Below are 14,521 nucleotides of genomic sequence, written 5' to 3'. Positions count from 1 at the left end.
GTGCTGGCTGGGACGGGTGCTGTTTTGTCACCAAGCCTACTTTCGGGCCCCTGGATACAGTCATCCATCAGACACTTCCTGACATGCTTCTCTGTGTCAGGAGCCGTGCCAGGGGCCATGCCAGGGGCCAGGGGATGCAAAAAAACAAGACTCGGTGGTAGCTGCCCTCAGAGAGCCTCGCCTGGCAGGGGCGAGGGGCAGGCGGGTAACAGTAAGAAAACTGATATGAGATGCATGCAGCACATTCCTGTAAAGCAAGGCTTCTCAACTATTCACATTTCAGGCTGGGTCATTCTCTGCTGGAGGAGGGGCTGTTCTGCTCACTGTCAGCTGTTCAGCAGCACCCCTACCCTGGACACCAGTGACCCGGCTCCAAAGCCCCCCACGTGGACCAGCGGACCATGCCGCTGGCTGTTGCATCATTGGAACTCCGCCAGCTGCCAGCGCCCTTAAAAGCAGGTCCAGTGAAGGGGCCTGTTTCCCTCGGACAGAAATAAGGGCTTCTGTACTGTTTATCACTGAGCAAAACTATCTAGTGTACATGAGCTTGTTCAATCAAGGAACTCAATTCAGGAGGCACATACAATACCGGAGAATCATTCTTTAAGTGCATCTAATTTGCTATTACTGGAGGCAGGTCACCACCCAATGGCTTCATGAGTGCCTTCAAATTAGATTGGCAAACCATCAAAATAGCTTACATTTTTGTTTTCTAGATGTATAAGTGAGACCAAAACAACAGAAGAATCCACGCGATCAGTACATACCCCCACAAATAAAACCTAGAGTGGGCCTGCAGTGAACTTAAAGGTCAGGAGGACAGAACTGCAGTCACCCTTGCCGGGGACAAGGCTGTGGCCCGAGCCAGCTGCCTGGGGGCGTCAGGGGTGCTTCGCAGCAGGCTGGGACGTACCACGTCACCACAGAACCAGGCCTTCCCTTCTGCTCGCCCCCTTCTGAGTAAGCAGACGGCTCACAGAGCAGGTGGTCACCTGAGAAGGCTTCGGACCCCTCACTGTCCTTGTCACCTTCCTCTGGGCACCCTGTAGATAGTCATGTCCCTCTGAAATGGACCACGTCCTCTGACCAATACAGAGCAAATGCCATCCCCGCTGGGCTGCACCTGAAACTTCCATCCCTGTGAACACAGCCTGACCTCACTGCAAGCTCAACTCTCAGCTGAGACCCCGGTCTGGGAGGGCCGTGGAAAACAGCAGCTTCCCGTGGAGTCTTCTGTGTTGTGTGGGCCTCACTCTCTCCCTCCTTCTCCCTCCACGGTTTTGATTCGTGAGGGCTGGCCTCCAAGGCACTCGCCTTTGTTATTCTAAGCCATACATCAAAGTGGCATTGGTGGCTTTGTTTCCCTTCCTTGCCTGAGCAGTTCTGGAGGTGGGCCTAGTCCCTGCTCTGGCAGCCAGCAGGAGAGATGGGCCCCACACCCCACTCCACATCCCAGCAGGGTGGAGAACGCTTCCCCAATCACCTCTCCCCAGGCACTGGCCACCTCCCAGCCAGCCAGCCAGCCAGCCAGCGTGTGGAGTGTGCTGGCAGACACCGTAGGTGACAAACTTCTGCGCCAAATGGCCTCCCTTTTGCGAGCTGTCAGGGATGCACGTGGCAGAGAAAGACACCTACCAAGAACCAGGTGAGGTCCCCTCAGTGTGATAAATAACACCTTTGCTAGGTTTGGGGACTTACTAACCATCACCCAGCAGCTCCATTTTGGGGGAGAGAGGTATCTTTTAACTCTTCCAGGCAGTATTACTGGGAGTGCTTCTTCCTGTTAAAAGTTTATTTGGGACAGAACATCAGAGCCAACACTAGGGTAAATCCTGTTCCTCTCAGGCCTGTATAGTCCCTGGTAAGTAAAATGAAACAAATGTCCCAGCTCCGTGCTCAAGAACTGCTTATGCCAGTTAATCTTCGGAGACACAAAGGTAGCTCTGGGCATTGTTTGGTCTTGACTTATTTTTTCCACGTTCGGTATCTGCACTGTAAAGAGAGCCAAGATGCAAGTTTTCTATGAGACACCACAGAACAATGGGACGATGACGATCAGGAAAGGCTTATCGGCCCACTGTGGTGTCCTGTGTTCTTGGTCCTCAATGCTTCACACCTACCACCTAGCAGAAAGGTCCAGGCGTGGCCCTTGCCAGGGGCAAAACTTGTAATTCTGCAAAGTCCTGTGAAGGGTCACCTGCCTGTTCTCTGATGGTAAGGAAAATAAGCACAAATACTGTGTAGAATGGAAAGATATTCAGTCCACAGGGAATGAGCCCCAGCAGAGAGAAGACTGGACAGGCAGTGCAGAGAGGACTGTGCAGAGACGAAATGTGAACTCGCCTGGGACACACAGTGGCGGTAGGCATGGACACAGTTAGAGAAATGAAACCAAGGTGGGGCGCTCTCTCGCCTATAAGGAAGTGTCTGTCATCACTCAGAGGAGAGCCTGAGAGGAGAGGCATGCCAAGTCCAGAGCCCGGGCCAGCCTCACGGGTGCTGCTGTGGTAACCTAGCACCAACTCTACCGAGACACGGGGCTGGGCACGAGGGCGGAGTCCAGATAGGTCAAGGCTTGCACTCCATGAAGTTACAGGCTCGTTGAGGGAATACTAAGCCAGCATTTATCGAGCTCTTGTTAAGCTCCAGGCACTGTGATAAATTTATTTAGTACCTTTGAGGTAGGTACTATCATATTTACTTTTAAAAAAACTAAGGTACAAAAACGTTAGAGAATTTGCCAAAGGTCCTGGTCATGCAGGGTATGCCCTGAGCAGCCTGGGTCCAGGACCTGGCTCTTAACCACTATGTCACTCTGTCTCCTGACCCTGCAGAAGGCTGACCTATGAAGAACCTTGGTGCAAAGAGCTCACAGCAGGACTCAGATGACCGGGTCCAACAGCGAGAGCCACAGGCAGGAGTCCAGGGCGGGAAACGGTGTGTGCAGCAGGGACCGGGCGCCCAGCAGGCTGCGTCTGCAGGTTTCACAGCTGATGCGCCTTCAAAGTCAGAGAGCCTTGACAGGTCAGACCTCACCACCCGACCACCCTCCTCCTCACTCATGCCATGGCCTCCCTGCTGGTCCTCGAACCCGCCCAGCCTACTCCCACCTCGGGCCTGGCACCTGCTGCTACAGCTGTCACCTGCTCCCTAGAAACCCACAAGGCTCAGCCCTCGCCTCACTCAGCTGCCTTCGCAGAGAGACTGCCTCTGGCCAGCGTAAATGAAACGACATCTCTGTGCGCCCCCGAAGTCCCTCTCTAGCCCCTTTACTCTGCTTGGTTTTCTTTGTGGCACAGGATGGATAGTTTGTACCTAATTCCTGTCTGTACATTCTCCACAATCCCCAAATATTTAAGCTCCAGAAGAATGAGAACCTCTTAAAACCCTAGCTTCTGCCCCAGCATGGAGATCAGTGCCTCACAGATCCAGACACTCGGTATCTGCTGAACGAAGGGCCGCGGCCTCCCACGATCTCTGCACGGAGACACCGCACTTGCACTTCCGTAGAAATGGGAGGTCCTCTTTCAAACAACCATTGTCCTTCTTAGGAACCGTGACTCCTGCAGCTGCTGGGAGCACCACCTGGAGTCTCAGCTGGCTCAAGGAAGCCCACTCCGCACCTTTAGGGTGCAGACTCAGACCATTCTACTGGGAGAATCCCACTCCCCCAGTCAGATCTCTCTATTTCTACTGGAAAACCCCAAACCTGCATACTGGGACTACCCCCGGCAACCAAGGAGCGGCTGGTGGCTTGGTGGCTGATGACACGATACACCGCACAACCCCGGCCGTGCCAGTATGGGTGCTCAGGGTCCGCTCTTCATCCCCTCACAGGTGTCAAGGACCCTCTCTCAGAGCCAGCACCTGGCTGTGGGCTGCTCTTCCTCACCCTCTGCAACCCTGCACCAAGCCGGCCCCCACCAGCCCCACCAAGCAACGTTCAGAGCAGACTCTGGATAAGGAGCCATTGCCTCTGTGACCAGGGCAGCCCCGAGGGCCACGCCTCTTTCATTAGGGACACAAAGCAGCTCGGCCAGACAAAGCCGCGCAGCTGCACAGGCCAGTCAGTGCAGGGACCATGGACTGCTATCAAAGAGAACAAGACACACACATCGCTTGGACTAAAAGGAAGGGAGGCTGGAGGCCTTGGTGTGGACCGCTCTAGGCAGAGGCCACAACAATGGCTATGCTAGTAGAAAGGGCATCCACTAACGTACACGGCCCCGTAGACACACAGGTGAGTTCCTGGCCCCAGAGACCTGGCCTCCCACAACCCAAGGCAGTGTAGCCACGTGGCCTGGCAATGAATATTGTCACGGGTGGGGAGCCCACAGTTACCAGGATGCCAGTTCCAATACAACATCTGCTGATAGAAATACCAAATCCATTAATTAAACATCTACCAGCAGTCAGCTCCCTTGCTGGGCTTCTCCTGTCTCATCAATCTGGCTTAGTGCAGAGCAGACCCCGGACAAGCCCAAGAGGAAACCAATCGTCTGACTATTCAGCACTTGTTAAGACTGGGCACGGTGCCTTTGCTAAGCATTAAGCCCTGATGGGGCACCCCAGCCACTGGAATAAAAAGGTTCTGAGATCCTCGAGAAGGAATACATTTTGCTTCTACTTTTTTTCTCTCCCGGGAAAGAAGCGGACCTTGCACTTAATCAATCGCCTTCTGCCTGTTTGTTCTTATGCTATTGGCTTAGGGTCTGCTTACGTTTGGGGTCAAGGAAGGGGCTTTTCTGGTTCTGCCTCTGTATCTACTGTTCCCATTTTTGCAGTGTCCTTGAATTTTTTTCTTCTTGCCAGTTCCAAACTCTCACTGTATTTAAGACTGACGTCAACACTCTCCTAAGAAATAGTAACCATTTTTGAAAGGAGAGGGGGAGGGTGTCCATTTCTCTATTTTGCTCTTTCAAGGAAGGTTTTCATATAATAAACCATAGGCTCCCTTGGATGGAGATGTGGATATTAGGAAGTGCTCTGGGACCCCAGTCACAGTGCCCAGGGGACAGCAGGGAGGGGCTGGGGAACTGATGAGTCATGTGCTCTCGGGGGACTAGAGACAGAAGACCCCGTTTTGTGGATCTGCTGGGTAAACAGACGTCCCACATGTCTCATCTGACTGGCCCCACCTGTGGGGAACCCCCTTCTCTATTTCTCCCAGGGTCGCCAATCTCAAGAGTCTCCAGTTCTGACTCTGGCCTCTCCTCTCTGTCTTGGATTCCACCTTATTTTTATTAACCTGGAAGGGTTATCGTCCACCCAGTCCCGAAGGTCAACAGATAAGCGCTGAACTCTGTGGTCTGCAGGTTACAGGCCACAGCACCCTTTCCCAGCACGGCACGCCTCGTCCCAAAGAATGAAGTTTACTTCAGGCCTCGTGGAGGGTGAGCTGGCAGGTTTATCTGGGCCACACACCGGGGGTATGAGGACTTTGTGGTTCACTTTCTTAGTCACCTAACCTCCATGGGCCCCCCACCTCTGATGCCTGGGAAATCCCCGAGATATGGGGAGACCAGCGGCTGATGGTGCTGAAGTTCTGCCGGGACAGAAAGGTGACGTGTGTAAGCCCAGCCACGCTGGCTCTGCAGGCTCTCCTCTAGACGGCAGTCTATGTGTTTCCCAGGCATGTGTGAGGGCTCAGCTCAGGAGAAGGTGATGGCGCAGGGGCAGAGAGAAGCTCCACAGAGCTGGTGGGGTCCTGTGTCCTTCTAGAAGCCACCCCACGGAGTTGGCCAGTTGCAAGCCTAGAGGGGCCTTAGAGATGATCTAGACCAACTTTCTTTTAAAAACAAAACAAAACAAAACAATAAAAAACAGATGAGGGAACCAAGGCCAGTGAGGTTTCCCACACAGAACTGGTGATGGCAGAGCAGGAACGAGACTGGGAATGCGGCTGCCTACCCTAGAACGCTGTCTGCGAGCACGTGGCCTGCCCAGCATCCAAACATAAAATGTGGTTGTTCCAACATCTGGAATACTGAATTCCTCCCGCCTTAGATTCTCAGCCCCTGGGACTCTCCAGCAGCAGCTAGGCACAAGCGGGCAGTGCTCATGTGGGCGTGGGTCACTGCAGAAGTGTGGGAGAGAGCAGCAGTGTCCCAAGTCCACGGAAGGCCCCCCAGGGGCACTGGGACATCCTGGTTTGAACAGCTCTATTGGAAGTGGAGAAGAAATGTCTGTACCCCACTTCTGAGATGGCGGCACGGGGGGCCGATCCCAGGAAGATCTATTTTATGGGGCAGGGAGTAAACCCACAGAGCCCACCAACCAGAGCGGGTGAGTCGGGCTGAAACTATCAACACTTAAGTGAGGCAAATTCCCGAACCACGAGGATTTATTAAGACTAGGGGTGTCTCAGGGCACCTGTGACCCCTGCAGGCAATGCCGAGGAGTAAAGCCACCCATTCCACCATCTCTCTCCCCAACAGGACTCAGGACACAGAGCTGACACAGCGGATAATTCTAGACCATCAGGCACCCAGAGCCGGCCATGTGCGTCCCCCTCAGGGGATGCCAGTGTGTTTAGCTCATGGTGGAAACTCAATCAATACTTGTTAGGGCACTTTACATCTAAACACAGGGACGGTCAGCACGTGGACACAAGTCCCAGTGAAGCCATTTTACAGCTTGAAGAAGAAATCGCCTCAGAAGCGGGCTCTGCTGGCCAGCGCCCCCCCCCCCCCACGCGCCCCGGCCCCACCATACCTTTCTCAGCTCGCCGTTCTCCCTGGCGTGGGCGTCCTCCAGGATCTTGCGCTCGGAGTGCGCCCTCTGCAGCTCGGTCCGCAGGCTCTCGACCTCCTCCTGCAGCCCTGGGCTGCTGTCCCCACCGCGGCTCTGCTGGTAGTGGGCCAGCTCCTTCTTCAACCTCTCCACCTCCATGGTGTGCGTGGAGGTGACCACAGACAACTGCTCCGACAGGGTCTTGAACTCTTTGTTCTGAGAGTGCAGGGAGAGGGGAGGAGAGGTGGAAAGTGAGGTCAGCTGGCCGTTGGAGAGGAGGAGCGCTGGAGGCGGGAGGAAACCTCACGGGCACTGCACGCTTCCCGCAGCTCCCTAACAAAACCCCTGTGGGCCTCGGGGACACCGTGGAGACAAAGGTCACCCCCACGATGCTCGGGGCGTATCTGTGAGCAGCGGCCGAGCTGGCAGTGGGCCACAGGCAGACGGCAGCTGGCGTTCTGCGTCCGGCAGGACAGATCTAGGCCCGGTTGGCAAGGTATGGGGATAGCGGCGCTGGCTTCCTGGGCCCGCAGCCCGTCTTCCCAGGACGCGCGCTGTCACACCCGGGCCCTCCTACCCTTGGACTCGCTGGCACAAAGAGCTGCAACCTAATCTCAGGCTCTGAGACAAAGGCCCCCTTCAGCATCCCTCTTCCAAGGGGGCCCTCCACGGGGCCTCAGGATCCCCTGCACTGCCTGTCAGCTTACCCTGTAGGACCCTGACTCCGGCAACAGAGGCCCTGGCAGAGCCTGTTCGCGCCGTGACCCACAGACGGGTCCCCGATCACATGCCCACTCAAGTGGTGGGCACGAGAGACAGGTACGCCATCCCCCACGGGCCGGCGCAGGTATGCAGGGGACCTGGGGCATGGGCAGTAGACGAGCTCACGGGACGAAGCGCTGAGGACCCAGGGCCAGCGTCCAGTGCTGGTGCCCGAGGGCAGAGCGGGCCCTGCAGGCGCTGAGAGGGTCAGCTGACACTGGAGAGGGAAGGGAGGCTCTCCAAGTAATCAGGCAAGTGGCAAATATCGAAGACTGCTCACAGCCAGTCTCTGCACGAGCCCCAAGGAGAACAGAGCTACCGGCTAAAACACCAACACGCTGGGCATCAGGAATCAATTGTTAATTTACGTTATAAATCAGGTTCCATGGGAAGCAGTGAGGAGCAAAAGGACAGCTGTTGGACCCACACAATGCTACGCACACCAAGGGACCTCAAGGCTGAGACACCCCTTCCTGGGGCAGCGCCGCCCCAGGGCTCCTGGTCAGGTGAGCAGCATGTGACCTGGATATCAGCCCCCCCTGTCCCTACAGCCAGTGACCCTGGAGTGCACAGCCTGACAGTCTACACCAAAGCCTCTGAGTGGTTCCCCATCAATGGTCTACAGACCCCTGAGGGACAGGGGGGACAATCACTGCACGACCATCTGCAACATGAAAAATGACACATCCCACACACGGTACACACACTTAAAGGGTGCTTGCTATGGGGCAGGCCCTGTAGCACATGACTCCATATATTAGCTCATTCGCTCCTCAGAAAACCCTATGTACTATATAGTAAGGCTGACTCATAGCCCCATTTCACAGTTGAGAAAACTAAGGCACAGAAGGCCAAAAGCTGTAATTCATAACATACTATTTTTCAAACGTACACAGATGCTTTTGTGAGTTATAAACATGAACTAATTTAACATCTTTTCTGAGTACATACTAACTGTACTAAATCAAACTGACTTAAAAGGCTACTGGCTGATTCATGTTTGTGTCCATTTTTTTTTTTTCAGATAAAATATATTTAAATATAGTCTTATGTTCATAAAGGTCTAAGGAACTTAATCTTCACTATAAAAAAAAATTAGAGGTGCAACTTGCCTAGTCACTCCATACGCTGTGCTTAATTTAAGCAAAGCGGAGAGCTCAGTCCATAGGTTACATTTTGGCTGGAAAATGTCACACCCCAGGCCTCAACCAGACACTGTGAGAGACGGCCCCAGGAACTGTCACTGTATTTACTGCTGAAGGATATTTGAAGGATGTGGCTTATTATAACATAGCCTATAAAAACCCACAGGAAAAAGTCAGCACCAAAGACAGCTCCAATCCTCCCCCCCCCCCCCCCCACAACTTTCAACAACCCGTTTCCTTGGAACTGTGCGCCCATTTTATGTTCCTGTTTGCGTGTACCAAACCTCAGACATGACCGTCGGGTGCTGGCCCTACTCTGTGTTGTCAGTCTCCTCCCTTGCCGACTTCTTGGTGGTGGGGACACTCTTTAAAAGCCCTTCCACCCCCACCCTGGGAGTTGGGACCCACCCCTTTAGCCACATCATGACGTCAGCACACTGCGGAGGCACCTCAGAGATCTTAGGCCAACCCCCCTGAAGAATTCAGGGCTCAACTGGAGACCTGGCCAATGGCCATGACCCAAGCTGTGAGCTCTGGTGACAACCGTGCTGCCCTGACAAATACTTTGAGGTGCCTTTGTCTATGTCATCCCTGGCACATGTGAATCCTCTCCTGGCTTAAGAAGCCTGTGTGCCGGGAGCAGCCCGGTTGTCCTAGGCGTTACAGAAAGGATAGAAATCCATTCACTTCCCAATGCCCCCCCCTCCTACTGAGAGACTGCAGTAATCCAAGAATCTCTGAAGAGCTGGTTCCACATTCTGCTGACGCCTCCTCTCACAGCAGAGTGCCAAGTGTGTTCTACAACACCAGGCCACACACCGCACTGTGAAAAGCCTCCTGTCCAAGGACAATACTGTCTGTATTGGTCAGAGGTGGCAGAGCACACTCTGGAACTTGATTGCCAAATTTTAGCCCCAGTTGTGCTACTTACTAGCTGTGTGACCTTGAGCAGGCTACTTAATCTCTCTGTGCGTCAGTTTAGAATGGGAATGATAGATAATATCTCACAGGGTTATGGTGAGGATTAAGTGACTTGATAAATGAGAAGAGTGGCTGGCACACAGTGGGGCAACAATGAGAAGGGTGCAAGAGTGGAAGACCTAATGCACCCTTCCCGCCTCCTCTGACCACCCTCTGCACACAGGCACCCTGCCCAGGGTGGGTAACACCTGCCACCACTCACAGATGCTTGCCAAGCGGGAAGCTTAAGGCAAAAGCTCGTTTTAAAAATAGGCCTTTTAAATCTGCTTCTCTTTCATGTTCAAGCACGTGGATTGTAAAATACCAGATCTATTTTTAACCTCTTAAGTTAACTTTGGAAATCAGCAAAGCCAGAGCAGGGCCGGCTGGCTGGAAACCGGGCTGAGTGGCCAGGCGGTGCTCAGGGCTCCCGGCAGGGTGCAGCCGTGCCAACAAAGCCTGCTTGTCCCTCTGACTATAATTTGCTCAGAAGGTTAACTGGCAAAACCTGGCTGCCCAAATATCTTTTCTGGTCATATATCAACAGCAACAGAAGTGACAATAAATAAAAACCTGGTCATCTTTGTGCTGGCATTTTTCAAACGGCCAGGTCCAGAGACCAGACCTCTTCCTTTACTTCCGTCCCTCCAAGTGACGTGCCTTTCCACAGACCTCACGGCAGGTGGTAAGGGCCTTCTATCCTGCACTGAGCTTTCTGTCTTGTTTCCCCAGTAAGGAGCCAAGCCAATCCAGGCACCCTGGAAAACTCATACGGAGACCAGAAACATCCAGGGTGACAGTCTCTTATCAGGAATTTTTTTTTCTGCAAGAACAGAGAAGCAGGAACATTGTACTGCTCTCTCTGCACTGCTTTTGGGCTCTTGTTCTGGGCAGCTGGCTATGGGATAGAATGGCTCGTTTATTTTCCTCCCTATTGGGGTTATGAGGTGCTTAAACAATACTTAGCATAGAATAGGCACAATAAAACCAAGTGACCTCCAAGGCCCCTACTCTAACTCTCCCTCCTGCTACATACCCCAGACCCCACACCATACACACTCATTTTCCTCCCTCCCTCTCCCCCTCCTTTCTCATTTTCCAGGAGGCAGCTAAAACCCTCTGGGAACTGCAGGGGCCTGGCCCTGTGGTTAACTTAACACCCTGCATGAGCCTACTTCCAACTCTGGGGATCCGACTTAGCATTGACACGGAAAGGGCAAACTTAGTCATGTCAGGGGTGAAAACATTAGCATCACCTTTGTTATGGCGGTGGGATCAAACAGACATGGGTTGGAATGCTGGTTCTAGAACTTTCTAATTCTGTTTCCTTGGCCAGGTACTTGATGTCCCTGATCCACAACCTCCTCATCGGTAAAATGACCCCCCCCAAAATTGTGTGAGGATCAGATGGGAGGGAAGAGAAAACACCTGTCACAGGGCCTGGCACATGGTAGGTGCTCAGGGAATGGTTAGGGTCGTGGGGACTGCTGGCCCTGCGGCTGAGAGTGCTCCCTCCTAACACAGCATCCAAGGTGTGTCGGAGTCGTCCTCTGTTTACTGAGCCTAACAAAGCACCAGAAATAGTCAATAAAGTTGTTCTGAAGAGATGAAGGAAGATAGTCACTAGGACCACCAAGAAGTGTGTGTGTGTGTGTGTGTGTGTGTGTGTGTGCCCGACACCTGCAGGGACTTGATCAATGACCTGTCACTTATGTAATTCGCTGACCTGAGAAGATGTCCAGGGCAGAAAGGGGGGAGGGAGCTGAAACATAATATCATGGTAACCACTTCCTGAGTTTCCTACTGCAAACCCGGTCCTTCACACATGTCAGATCCCTTACGCTTCTTACCGCCCTATCAGCCCCACTTTACAGATCGGGAAACTGAGGTTCAGAGTGGTTAAGTCGGTCATTCAACTTTTGAGCAGCAAACTTGAAATCGAACTGGATTTCCTCTAACTCCACAGCACGTGCTTCCCCCACCGTGCGACACAACAGAGAAACGGAAGGGCAAGCTGGTGAAGAAAACGGGCTCTGGAGCCAGACAGCTGGGGGACAGACTGCGGCCCCGCCACTGTCACCGGTGTGACTTGAGGAAGTCATTTGCCCTCTCAGTTTTCTCATTAGTGAAAGAAGGAGGATACTCTCTAGCTTACTGCTGGAATAGTGAAGAGTGAACAACCACAAAGCCCTGGGGCGGTGCGTGGCTCGCAGGGACGCTCCACAGATGCCAGCTCCAGTCCCCACCAGCTGCCTCTGCAGGGGTGGGAGAGGTGACTGGGGGCAATGTGCTAGCTTCCTCTTGCTGCTGCAGCCAATGACCACCGAGTCGGTGGCTTGAGACCATACAAGTCGATCACCCTCCGGGTGCCGGGAGCCGTCTGCAGGGGCACGCGCAGACCCCACCCTGCTGCCCTGGTTTCTGCAGGCTGCCCGCACTCCTTGTTCATGGCCCCCTCGCCCCAGCCCCCGTCCTGTCATCACATCTCCATCTCTGACCCTGCCCTTCCTGCCTCTCTCCTACAAGGACATTTGTGAATATCCTGGGTCACTGCAGGTAACCCAGGATCATCTCCCAGTGTCAAGGTCCTCCACTTAATCGCACCTGCAAGTCCCTCCTGCTGCGTGAAGTGACACATGCACAGACTCTGGGGATTAGGGCGTGGACATGCTTGGGGCTCTTATGCTCCCTACCATAGTCTGGAGCCCCTCCTGCTGGGCGGGTGACACCCTGGGGACATGTGCACTCTCGGGGTCTCTGGCCCATGGAGGTCCTCGAGGGAGCTACGGGTCTCTTGCAAACATGCCCTTGGAGCACCCCAAAGCCCCCAGCCCCCGGGGGGGAGGTCTTGTCACCCACCTGGTCGTCGATCTTCCGTTGCAGCTGGACCACCTTGTTCTCCATGCCCACGTTGAGGCGTTTCAGGTGCTCTGCTGAGCGGGCCTCGATCTTGAGGGCCTTCAGCTCCTGCCTGGCCTGGAGCCTCCGGAAAGCACACTGGATGACGATGGCCGCGCCCCGCAGCCGCTGGAAGTGCCTGCGTGCCATCCAGCCCCGCACCTGCTTCTGGATGATGGTGGCCTTGTGCTCCCGGAGGACCTGCAGGGGACGAGCACACACCTGGTGGGTTCACGCTGCAGGATGGGAGCAAGAGACGCTCACACACTGCCCGGGAGGAAAAGGCCACGGGCAGCTCCAGTTTTAGGAGATACCGAGAGGACATGCCTGCCAAAGACTTGAGGCAGGGGTCCCCAAACTTTTTACACAGGGGGCCAGTTCACTGTCCTTCAGACCATTGGAGGGCCGTCACATACATTGATCCTCTCACTGACCACCAATGAAAGAGGTGCTCCTTCCGGAAGTGCTGCGGGGGCCGGATAAATGACATCAGGGGGCCGCATGTGGCCCGCAGGCCGTAGTTTGGGGATGCCTGATGAGGCTTTGACAGCCCTTTGTATTGTGAAGAGGTCTTTACTGGGTTCTGCGGCCTGCACGCCTACAGGCAATCAACTGTCAAACCCTTATTTGAATTTTTTTTTTTTTTTTAACTTTTGGGCTATTGGTAAGGAAACCTGTCTAAAAACCTCGAAGCTGGAGGGGCCTGAAGGTCACCTAGCTGACACCTCCCCACCCAGCACATCTGGATTCCGCACTGGTGACGGGAGCTGGTGCGAGACAGGGGCTCCTGAGTGTGAGTCGCAGTGGGTAACGGTGGCACACAATGGCACACTTGGCTCGTGGTTCACTGGCTTCCTTTTCTTTTTTCCTACCACGTTACAACACTCAGAAAATTAAGGCGTTATCAGTGCTCTTGCCCTAACACCCTACAAAATAAATGTCTGTGGAATAAAGGGATAAAGAAGCCAACATCCTGAGACTGACCCGCCCGGTATCACAGCTGAGACAGAGCTGGTTTGAACCTAGTGCCTCCCAGACGCCACCTGCCCCTTCCACGGTGACGTCACACAGCTGTCTCCTGTCTCTTGGTACCACTCACAGAACCTTCTCGCACTGGTGCTGCCACAACGGGTTTGCTCCGTCCTGGAGTCTAACTACCCTTGTTTTCTCATGACCAACTTAATGCCTAGTTTTATTGTTTAGAAAAAAAAAATCACACCTGTTTTGGTCATAGATGAAAAAAAATGTCCATTTTGGAAAAACAAAACACATTTTAGACGTTTCCTTCCGATCTCTTTCCCTTAGGCCTTGAAGGTCAGCTCTGTGGGGTGATTTGGTGGAAGGGGTGTGCTCTGACTGGGGCCTCACTTTACCAGGTAGTTCAGCTTCTCTGGATACTGGCCTGGCTAGAGTCAGGGCCCCTCTCCTGACCTCACTTTGCTGGGATTAAGGTTACTAACCTGTTAATTAAGTCTAGACCGGATGATGCCTAGTCTCACCCCTGCTCTCAAGGCTCAGCGAGGCCTAGAACGGTCACCAGGCGCAGCCACGGGCTGACGGCGTGTCCTCAGGGTGGGGACTCAGCTTCTCCAGGCCTCTCAGCTGTCCGAGGGGAACAAAGGTACGCACCCTTCCCAGCTGTGACGGTCAACCTCACGTGTCAACTGGCCGCGGGTGCCCAGGTTAAACACTGTCTCTGGGCATGTCTGTGAGCGTGTTTCTAGACAGGTGCACATTGCAGTCGGACTCAGTGGGCTGCCTCCACAGTGTGGGTGGGCACCACCCAGTCTACTGAGGGCCTGAGTGGAACAAAGGTGTAGGAACGGAGAATTCACTCCGTTCTCTGTTGAGCTGGGACATCCCGTCACCCTCTCCTGCTCTCAGACTGGGACTTACACCATCGCCCCCCCTGCTTCTCAGGCCCTCAGACTGGAGCTGAGTGCTGCCACTGGCTTTCCTGGGTCTCCGGCGGCAGATAGTGAGACCTGGCACTGAGCCAATTCCTCAAAATAAATTCACACACA

General features: G+C 54.0%; 1 protein-coding gene across 2 annotated transcripts in view; it reads right to left on the bottom strand.

The window, feature by feature from the left end:
• MYO5B (myosin VB) overlaps nucleotides 1–14,521 on the bottom strand; it is a 320,122-nt gene that overhangs the window by 46,561 nt on the left and 259,040 nt on the right. For both annotated transcript variants that reach the window (XM_066352739.1, XM_066352738.1), the window contains exons 21-22: nucleotides 12,459–12,698; nucleotides 6,715–6,948 (exon numbers count right to left, since the gene is read on the bottom strand). In XM_066352739.1, the coding sequence (XP_066208836.1) occupies nucleotides 6,715–6,948; nucleotides 12,459–12,698 (474 nt within the window). The remainder of the gene's footprint in view (nucleotides 1–6,714; nucleotides 6,949–12,458; nucleotides 12,699–14,521) is intronic.

This window comes from Saccopteryx leptura, chromosome 11 (assembly GCF_036850995.1).
Source record: "Saccopteryx leptura isolate mSacLep1 chromosome 11, mSacLep1_pri_phased_curated, whole genome shotgun sequence".
Classification (NCBI taxonomy): Eukaryota; Metazoa; Chordata; class Mammalia; order Chiroptera; family Emballonuridae; genus Saccopteryx; species Saccopteryx leptura.
This window is presented reverse-complemented; position numbering and strand designations above follow the sequence as displayed.